We start from the raw sequence: 10,970 nt of genomic DNA on the forward strand, positions 1-10,970 counted from the left end.
TCTCTCTCTCTCTCTCTCTCTCTCTCTCTCTCTCTCTCTCTCTCTCTCTCTCTCTCTCATTCTTTCTCTGTCTCTCTGTGTGTCTCACTGTGACTCTGTCCCTCTGTGTCTCTCTCCCTTTGCAGGCCAACCTCTCTCTCTTTCTCACCTGTAGTTTGTAGGTGTGTCTGTTAAAATTCGGCACAGTGTTGTCGGCATGTTTTTAACATGGTCATCTTACAGTGCCATGGGTCTGTGGTCAGTTGGTTTGTCGCCCCCCTCCTCTTCCCCAATCAGAGGAAGGGGAAAGCACTCCTGGTTCGGGAAGGGTTTGCAAAGACGAGCGAGAAATGGACAGGGCTGGATGTCAAGAAGCTCATATGATTTTTTCTATTATAATAGCAACCTAGTGGAATGTTTACAATCTCTCTCTCCTCTCTCTCTCTCTCTCTCTCTCTCTCTCTCTCTCTCTGTCTCTCTAACTCTCTTTCTCTCTCTAACTCTCTTCTCACCCCCAACAGACAAACCTGAGGTGAAGATAGTGGTGGAGTTTCCCCAGGGCCTGACGAGGGAGGGGGAGAACCTGGAGCTAACCTGCCAAGCTAAAGGCAAACCCCAGTAAGTTGGACACACACAAAGCTTCATATGCACGCACACACACACACACACACACACACACACACACACACACACACACACACACACACACACACACACACACACACACACACACACACGCACACACACCTTCTCTAACATAATCATACTCTGTCCACACTTACAGGCACACACAGTCTCTCATACATACATACAAACCCACAGTCACCAGGCTTACACGCACAAACCCCCCCCCCCCCCCCACACACACACACACACAAACACACACACACACATTCACACAAACAGCCACAGATGTGCCGTACATGCAGATGCATTATTATGGACCAGCGCTAACAAATACTGACAACAGTGCAGATTGCAGAGGCTATTTTTAACGCATTTACCTCAAAGGTTAGTAAATGACAACAGCTGAGCCTCCTCTCTTTATTAGCGTCCCTCTGCTGCGCTGCAGGTGTTGTGCTGCTGGCACGGCTGCCCAACGCATCCCCATTGGATGATGATTGTCATGTGACGTCCTCCTGCCATCACATACATGCAGCATATGGCACACCATCAGTATTATAGTTTATATTTAATGGTACTCTCGATTTTATTTGCAACTTTATCCACCCAAAATTAACAAAAGGTCATGGTTGATATCATCTTTATAGTTTTCATCACGTTTTAATGCAATGATATGCTCTATACAATATAATGTTTACAATTCGTAAAAAGGAAAGATAAAAATCCTTCAACCTGATTTCTCTTTGCTTGAAGAGAAATCAGGTTAAAACATAACCCGGTTAAAACAGGTTAAAACATAAGCCCAGTCCTTTATTCCTGACATTTCAGATCTTAGTTTGCATGGGGTTTGTGACTTGCCTGCAGTGTCCGCACCTGGGTGCAAAAACAAACACAAACAGACAGACACACACAGACACACTCAGACACGCATGCATATTAACAAGTAAACCAACACACATGCAAACTCCATTTTCCTGGGGTTTACATGCAAATGTAAAAAAAAATTAAATATGAACACACAAAAACCTTTTTAAATCAATTTTAAAACGGTTTAAATTGCAAGTGCACTTGTGTGCACACACTTTAAAACACACACACATAGACTAGCACACATACAATTGCAAAGAATTCACTAAAATCCCACGTGTACTTTTTCCGTACACTGACCTACAACCACCATGTAGTTTTCTCCCTGATACTAGAGACCCCCTGTCAAAACCCCCCATTCGCTTGAGAATGCCGGAAACAATCTCCGCTGAGCGCTGGAATTTGGAAGTCATTTTCATGAAAACGTCCCGAGCTCTGGAGTCATTAGCACAGATAAAGTGTGCATGTGAGCACGCGTGCGTGTTACTATATTTTGTATTCCGAACACTTCCCTTCCCCTCCCCTTGCTGGCTCCTCTCCAACCTGGAGTCGTCTCTCCTCACGTCTGTCCGTCTGTCTGTCCGTCTCCTCTCTGCGGGCTTTTGCACATTTCTTTGTTATTATTTTCCCTCTCCCATGTGCTCCCCCACTCTTCCTAAACCCACTCCTTACTTCCACCAACACACTTCCTTCCCAAATCTTTTTTGTCTATCCCTCTCCCAGGTGTTTGCGTTTGTGTGTGCGTGTGTGTGTGTGTGCGCATGTGCCTGGGTTTTCTTGTGTCTGAATTATTCTTTCCAAGCCAATCTTCCCTTTGAAAATCACCCGCACCAGCCATTAAATGTTGCATTGTATATTCATTTTTCTTTTTTTTCCCCTTCAGTAACGGCTGGGCCCAAACTACAATTTTTTGTATTCTCATTTAAAATCCTTCTCTTTCTTTGTTGCTTTCATCTGTTTTTTTTAAATTACCTCTCTCATGTACTCTGCCTCCATTCCCCATCTGATCTATTTCAAATGGAGGAAAATGAGTTAAACTGCCAGAATGCGAGGCAACAGAAGAGGGGGAGAGAGCGAGGGAGGCAGAGAGAGAGAGAGAGTCATTCTCCAGGGAAATAACAGCCACCACCGGTGGTCCTGGAAGGTTGCCTTTACAAAATGGAGGTGTTTTGGTCCTCGGAATGATGTTTATTTTTCCTTCTTTGTCACCAGCCATATTGAGGTGGTTCTGTGAAGACTGTGCCATTTTTGTTTAATTTGAAACTAATAGGTGTCATAAATGTTTACGTCAAATGCAAAGATGAGGTCAAAGTCTATGACAGGTCCAGCTTAGATACATTCATACTTTAAACTAATTAGTTGTATTCTCTTGCAAATCTTTTTCTGCCTCGTGTATCAAGATTTTCCCTGTGTATTGGCGAGGCATTTTCAAAAGCGTTTCCCTTCTCACAGGCTCTTTAACTTATGTAACAATGCACTTTGCATTCAGTTCCCCTGGTGCTGTACTGTAGGAGGAACAATGGCAGTCACAATGTGCCACGTGACGCAATGCTACAAAAACAGGTGTGGAGCTGCAAAGCAAACCCACACATTCACACAAACCATAAATGTCAGAAACTATTTACTACACTTTAACGAAGGGTGAAATAAAAAGAGCTGCACACAGCTCAGAGAAATGAACTCGCTAAATATTTCTTAGTAAGTGTCCAAGAGTGGCTTAATCCTGGCAAGAACTGTTTTTGGCCGAAAGACATGAGCTACTACACGCTCGGCGTTCTGTATTCACAGCCGAGCGTGATAGTATATCAGAGGGGTTGGCATGGGTGAAGTGAATAGAACACTCCAGTCCTCGCCAAAAGGTACTCAGTTTGATCACCAAGGTCTCCCAGACGCCTCTCACCTTCTCCCAGCTTCCTGAAAGACCCCGGTATCTGCATCCACCGCCGGTAGCTGCATATAATGCCGCTTTTCCACTGCATGGTACCAGCTCGACACGACTCGACTCGACTCGACTCAGCTCGCCTTTTTTGCGTTTCCACCGCGATCTAGTACCTCAAGTGGCTGCTTTTTCTAGTACCGCCTCGCTCTAGGTTCCAAGCGGCTGAGCCGATGCTAAAAGGTGACGTCGGCAGACGGCCGGCCACTGATTGGCCAGAGAGTGTGACGAAGTCACGAGAGCGACATGGCAACCATGCTGGTAACGATAGAACAGCCATAGTAGCGCCGCAGCCAACATATTCCACTTCTTCAACATGCCAGCTAATAATACGAACACGAATACCATCGCATCGATGTTCTCCATTGTTGTTATGTGGGTTCTGTCCATGTGTGGGTTACGTAGGTGTTGTTTGCGTCGCGTACAAAAATACGTCACGGCCCTTTCGCGCAGACGACCCCGCCCACGTCCCGGAGGTACTATTTGCGGTGGAAAAGCACCCGCGCTGCTACCGTGTCGAGTCGTGTCGAGTCGTGTCGTGTCGTGTCGAGCTACATGTGCGGTGGAAAAGCGGCATTAGAGCGTCCGCTAAGTGATCCAACGGTAAGCACAGGTCTTGCTGTCTCTCTCTCCTCTCAGGCCGCAGAAGGTGAACTGGGTGAAGGTGGACGACGAGTTCCCGTCCCACGCCGTCATCACCGGCGGCGACCTGTACATCGAGAACCTCAACAAGTCGTACAACGGAACGTACCGCTGCGTGGCCACCAACACGGTGGGCGAGGCCTACGAAGACTACGTCCTCTACGTCTACGGTATGCCCTCGTGAGGGGTTTGGGGGGGGGTGGCGGTGTGTGTGTGTCCGTTGTTGTGCTGCTGTTTTCATCTTTTAACTTGCCCCCCTCCAGCCGCTCATCCCCTGCCTGGATGCGCACCTTTGTTCCTTCGTTCTTTAATGAGTAATGATGTCTTCTTTCATGCCTTACCTTCGTTGGTGTTTTGTTCCTGCCTTCTTTCATGCCGGCCTTCCTTCCGTCCTTATTTTCCCGACTCCCTTCCATCACGCCCCCATTCATCCATGGCTTTTCTCCTATTAAGCACGACTTTCTTCTGTTTTCTCTCTCCTGTCTTCCCTTCCCTCCATTTTTTTCCCCTCCAATCCCTGCCCATGAACACTTTCTTTTCAGGGTTGTTGTCAAGGCGACACGGAGGCTTCTGAGATCTATGACTGTTTACAGCCTCGGATGAAATGAATGCCACTTTTCTCATGTCAACCATACAGTTATCACGTCCATACTCAAGCTCCTCTAATCTAATAGCATCTATAAGTACATATATGCCTTCATATGTATAGATAGAGATATATATGAGCATCACATCCCACCCCCCCCTGCCACTAACATTATCTCCCCATGCTCTGAAACCTTCAGTACGTTTTGGACTTCCGTGCGTTACACTCTAATGGGCTCATTTAGCTGTGGCCGCCCAAATTACCGTTTCGCTATCTTTGCTTTTCGTAGGTGCCAAGCCAGCACGCAGAGGAGTCGTTTAGCTTTTTTCTTTTTAAATTATTTTCTAACCGGTAATTATTACAGTGAAAACATTTGTGCCGCTTGTTTTATTTTTCGTCTCTTTGTCATTTATTCTCGAACTAACAATAAAGTGTCCACAGCGACGGACGGTCTGCCAGTTAAAGGGAGGCTTCTTCGGAGCGCTAATGATGAACACTGTCAAGAAGCACATGGTCACTACGATACTGCTTATACCGCCACCTGCTACCTGAAAGCTGTTAGTAGTTTGCAATGGATAGAGTACGCTTTCTTTTATTCACTTGTGTGTGTGTGTGTGTGTGTGGGGTGTGTGTGTCTTCGTGTACACACAATTGAATTTGAATGTGTCTGCTAATGGTGTGTGTGTGTGTGTTTGTGTGTGTGTGTGTGTGTTTGTGTGTGAGTGTGTGTGTCTTCGTGTAAACACAATTACATTTTTATGTGTCTGCTAATGGTGTGTGCGTGTGCGTGTGTGTGTGCGTGCGTTTGTGTGTGTGTGTGTGTGTGTGTGTGTGTGTGTGTGTGTGTGTGTGTGTGTGTGTGTGCATACACAGTACTTCACTGTGCTCTTTGCTTTTCTCATAATCATAATTACCAGTTTCAAAGACAAGAGTGTGCTGAAAGAAAATAGTTTTTTTCCTGTGCCTGTGTGTGTGTGGGGGGGGGGGAGTTAGCAGGTGAAAATACATTATTCAAGAAAAAAAAAGAGAATTGCCTTGATTATTCAAAGGCCGGCAACAGTACTTCTGTACCTGATTTGCGGCTCTTCTGCCTGAATATTCATCGCCTCCATAACAATAAGGGACTGAAGAATGTAACAAAAGATAGTCTTGAATAGATAAAAATACCAGTTGCACAGAGCCACACATCTTTTATTTTAAATGTTCACCATTCCCTCAATGGAAGGAATGAGAACGTATTATAACTTGAAAGAACGTTAGAATGCACAAAGGTTTTTCAATCATCATGTATCCTGTGTGTGTGTGTGTGTGTGTGTGTGTGTGTGTGTGTGTGTGTGTGTGTGTGTGTGTGTGTGTGTGTGTGTGTGTGTGTGTGTGTGTGTGTGTGTGTGTGTGTGTGTTTGTATAGGCACTAAGCTGCTATGAGCTGCTCAGTGACAATCAACAGCTGTGTAATAGCAGATGTCTGACAATACTGTTCTATACATTCGTAGGCGCACCTCAAAAAAGATTGGTACGCTTGAAAGAACATAGGCACAAATCATCTTTGCCACATTTGCTAACAGTCCATATATATCAGTATATATGATATATGTATAAATATATATTAAAGTATGGAAGGACGGATCGCTTAATCACTCAATATTCTCAAATCGCAGTGGGATTTATTTGTGTTCCCTGTGTGTGTGTGTGTCTGTGCGGTTTGTGTGTGTCTGAAATGAAAGGACTATGACAGAAGCTGCTTCTGCTTTGACCCTTGTCCGCATACTCCAACCTGCTGAAAAGACAACACTCCCCCACTGAGATTACGATGTGTTGGTGAATTGTACAGAGCTGTGTGTGAATCTGGCTCAGACCATGCACAACACCGTGGGGGTGGCCTTGGAAGTCTGTCTCTCTCTCTTGCTCTCTTTTGCTCTCTTTTGCTCTGTCTCACTCCCTTGCTCTGATGCTGCCTCGGACGCCCACCCCTCACCCCCATGGGGAGATCAACTAAAAACGACAGACACACACAAAGATAAACACAGTAATGCAATATTTGGGACAACTAAAAGGCCTGTGACATAATACCAACAACCATTAAAGGAAAGAAAGCTTCTGTAAAAGCCAGCCTTTTGATGTTTCCCACCCCCTTCCCCAATTCTAATAAGGTACCTAAACGCCAGCGCCACCACGGTCCATGGTCCACGTACAAAAATCATGTTACAAAACAAGTTTGAATAAAAAGCGTGCTGGGCCATCACAAAAGCCCCTCGCCCTCTCTCATCCCAAGAGTCGCCCAAAGCCAGGCCTAAGGAAACGATCATAGTGGTCGAGCAAAAACAATATCATGTCCCGTTAGAAGACACTCATAAGGGCGTCCCGCTCAAGGAACAACCGCGGGCAGGCTGCAGATCGGCCTGCTCGGACCTAAACACTAGAATATCCCCAAACATTTGATGTCGTGCACCATCTTCTCCATTCACCTCCCAAAATGCATCAGGAGCCACGAGGCCCTGGCGATTAATCCTGCCGCGGCGGCGCAGCTCATGCACCCCCAGCACCGGCGGCCGCAGTTTCCCGCCTGACAGCGGCACTCTTTTACAGCCAATAAAAAGAGCTGGCTCCTAAATTCTCACTTGCCTCCCTGCGCCTGCTTCAATACTGCCCAATTTTTTATTGCATGGTAGCGGCTTGTTTATTGACCCTGTTGCGCTCTATTCGTCTTCCTTTATGTCTTCACTCATTCCTCGGAGCCCCTCCGGTTGCTTTTGTCCGGGCCGGCCTAGGGGGACTCTCCCGATGGCACCGTCGTCCCGTCCCCCCCCCGGCTCAGAGATGGGAGCAGGCAGCTCGCAGCTCGCATTCTAAAGCTTGTGGTTACATCGTTGGATAACGGCTTTTTCGTAATATTCTAAATTTAACGACGTGTTGTGCGCTGACGGAAACGGCAGAGGCTAGTGCCTTCACTGCGGTCTTGGAACGGAAGCCAATTTGTATTGCAGGGTTTTTCATTTCATTTTTTTTGCTTTTTTCAGTGCAGCCACTACCTCGCTGACTATTAGATGGGGTTTAGATGTTGTTGCTCTGGGTAGGTTTTGTTTCGTTTTTTTTTATTGGTTGGTTCTTTGTCTCAGGAGTATAATGGAATGTAAAAGACATTAAAGAAACATTGCACCGCCCTATGCTGCTTTTAGTTTTCAATGCAGAACATTGAAAACAAATAATATATTAATAGTGATTACTAACTTTATGGGAAAGGAAGGAGAGGGACTCCTGTGATGACATTGTTTGAAAACCTTTCCATGTTAAATGGACTCTGAACAGTAAAATCACTTCACTGATTTTTTAGGTCCAAAATAAGGGGGCCAAAGGAGTCATAAGGAATTAACTCTGCTGACCACAGCAGCAGGGTGCCTATGTGAATGGCTTACATGTGCCTCTGGACACAGCATGGCTTAACATATGATTAAACCCTAAACCTGCCCAATTAAAGGCGAAGCATACTCTATTGACAAGTCTGTCAGTGGATACCTCAGCCCCCCTCTTGAAAATTCATAAATCATGAATGTAAAAAAAATGAAGAGTGCAGTGAGTCAGCAAGGAGTGAGAGCAAACTCAAACGTGCACCACATCTGAAAGCTAATCAGCTCCAGTATTGTTTGATATCCGTGCACCGGCTAGCCGCAGAAAACACAAAAAACAGAAGGCAGGGCCAAAACATGCAGTAAACACGGGGCCAGTCTTCCAGTCTGTTGCCTTTAATCTTTTCCTTTTTTTCCCGCCTCGTCGCTGCTAAGTTTTTAATGAGCTATTGACACTGATCCCGAACATCTGCCCGGGCCCCTCGCAGTTCATGATGGGATAAAACCAATTAAGTGGAACCACTGCCGAGCTGGCTGGAGTGAGCCTGATCTCCTGAGCATGTGCGAAAACTCATCAGTGCAAACCTTCTCCTCTTGCCAGACGTTCCCCCAACCAGCCCCCCCCACCCCCCATCGGACCACCTCCACAGCCATCGGCCGTTCCGCACAGAAGCCCTTTGTTTCGGTTTTGAGCAGTATTTTTTAAACACTAGGTGAATTAAACAAGAGGAAGGTGCATGTTTTAAGAAAACTGCCACCTCAGCACAGTGTGTGTAGTATTGATCTGCAACACCTGAAGGCCTTGATGATTTGCATCTGAACTTTTGCTGCAGGCCGAATTCCGAGGGGCTACATAGACCTCTCTGCCTTCCCCTTTTTTATTGTTTGATCCTAATTCTAATGAGGAAGAATAAAACAACAATATTTTTTGATAATATTAAAAGCCAAGCAGCCAGTGGGGCAACAACTGTGTTCTGCCCTGGAGGTAGACAATCCTCAAGACCACAAACAACCAATGTGCCCTAAGGGAAGACAGAGCTCCTCTTAGTAGATCTTTACCTCCTCTGCCTTTTATTCACTATTAACCAGATTGAAATGAAACTAAATGTTCACTTTTGATTACAAGTACACCCAAAATCAGGGTTTATCTGTGCAGGAGATGAAACAGAATAACGTCGGTTCGTCAACTCAAACGAGAACCCAAGGAAGCTCTGGTTAGCTGTGGTTCATGCTACGTTTCTCTTACGTTTAACATCCCCTGTTGTGTTGGTGCTTTCACTCATTCCTTTGGATGGGAATGCATAATAAAATATAGACTCTGTCCTTGCAGAAGGTTTTATAAGTACACATGTAATACTTAACTGAACTGGATGCCTTATTCAAAGCATTTGGGCATTCGATGTCCTTGTTCCATCAAAAATACCAACAAGCCTGATCTAATTGGACGCAATGTTATGGTTTTACATCTCATTTGGCCGCATCACCAGGTCCGTTTGACATGGTGATGGGGCTGTGATGAGGATATGAGTCAGGAACTCTGTTTGTTGCATTGGAGGACCGATGGAAGAGATTGACGTCACCTTTGCATCACTACTTGCTCATGGTACGAAAAGACGGTCTTTTTGTCCTCAGTGCGTAGCTATAGACACAAGTCTGCAGCATAACTTTGCTTTTGTTGTTGACTTTGTCTTTGATATTGCAATGTGTCTTTTTTCTTCTGCCAACATTCAAAGAAATATCTGTTTTTTTAAAGGATAACAATTCAAGCCAAGTTTACTTTCAAGGCACTCCACTTGTTCATCTTGGTCCCAATTTCATCTAAGAAGAGATGCCTTTGTAGGGTAGCACGATGAGTTGCTCCCTAGCAACACATTCTCTCTCTCTCTCTCTCTCTCTCTCTCTCTCTCTCTCTCTCCCCCACCCATTTTGATAAAAAAAAAAACACCCCTGAAAGACACTGCTTGTCTCCCTTGGTTTCTTTTTTTCCTCCCCACCCCCTTTTTTCGATTCTTGCACCTTTTGCGTGAGCCCCGCGGTGGTCAGTCCACTATCCAGGAGGAAAGCAGCAGCATGCGGAGGCTGCTAACCAGGGCCGAGCTGCCTGCGGCTGCTTACGGCCACACCTCCTCTGCCTCCACAGGGGAACTGTCACTGTTGATATCTCCTGTGGCTGTCGGCCCAGGTTGAAGGTGTCTGTGTGTGTGTGTGTGTGTGTGTGTGTGTGTGTGTGTGTGTGTGTGTGTGTGTGTGTGTGTGTGTGTGTGTGTGTGTGTGTGTGTGTGTGTGTGTGTGTGTGTGTGTGTTTCTGTGTGTGGGAGAGGGGGGAGAGGTCCTACCTGTCTAATGAAATAAAACAATTACAAATAAGGCTTGGACTCTTGCTAAAGGCAAGAGTCCAACGGGAGCGGACGCACACGGTTTATTACAGAGGTGGTTTCCTCCATGTTGCCGTCGATGTAACTCATTGGTTTGTCTGGATTCCGGGTTTGTTTGTCGCCAGATACCGCGTTCTTCAGTGACATAGTGTTCAACTCTCTCCGCAAGGTATCAAGTGTGCATTATTCCTGTTTTTGTTTGTCGAGATTGATCGCCCCGTAACCATGACGCCCACGAGTGGCCATGCTGCTGCCCGTGTGCTCGTTATGCAATTAATCACTTTCTAACAATGGAATGCCCACCGCCGTAGTCAATATATTTCATCTCATTCTCCCTTGCTGCCAGTAGGTGGAGACCGGGCGGGGGGAACTCACATTGAGTGCTGCCGTACCTCCCACCCCCCCTTCCTATCCATGCTTTCCCAGTGGCCCAGTTTATTTGATCCTTTTTTAAGTTTTGTGCGTCGTTTTGCCGTTTTTTGTTACTTTTGCACTCCTCCTTTTGCCGGCCCCATCATGTGTTTGTGGTGTACTTTTTGTTTTCCCCATCCAGATGCCCCCACCACCACCCCTTTACCCACCACCACCACCACCTCCACCACCCCCGCCTCCACCAC

The 10,970-nt window shown here is 46.1% G+C and overlaps 1 protein-coding gene across 3 annotated transcripts in view; it reads left to right on the forward strand.

Annotated features, from left to right (window-relative positions):
- The window catches only part of cadm1a (cell adhesion molecule 1a), a 259,787-nt gene that overhangs the window by 228,080 nt on the left and 20,737 nt on the right, over nucleotides 1-10,970 (forward strand). For all 3 annotated transcript variants that reach the window (XM_056595050.1, XM_056595052.1, XM_056595051.1), the window contains exons 7-9: nucleotides 501-597; nucleotides 4,046-4,218; nucleotides 10,907-10,970. The exon at nucleotides 10,907-10,970 is cut by the window's right edge and continues 38 nt beyond it. In XM_056595050.1, the coding sequence (XP_056451025.1) occupies nucleotides 501-597; nucleotides 4,046-4,218; nucleotides 10,907-10,970 (334 nt within the window). The remainder of the gene's footprint in view (nucleotides 1-500; nucleotides 598-4,045; nucleotides 4,219-10,906) is intronic.

Source organism: Gadus chalcogrammus, chromosome 7, assembly GCF_026213295.1.
Source record: "Gadus chalcogrammus isolate NIFS_2021 chromosome 7, NIFS_Gcha_1.0, whole genome shotgun sequence".
Lineage (NCBI taxonomy): Eukaryota > Metazoa > Chordata > Actinopteri > Gadiformes > Gadidae > Gadus > Gadus chalcogrammus.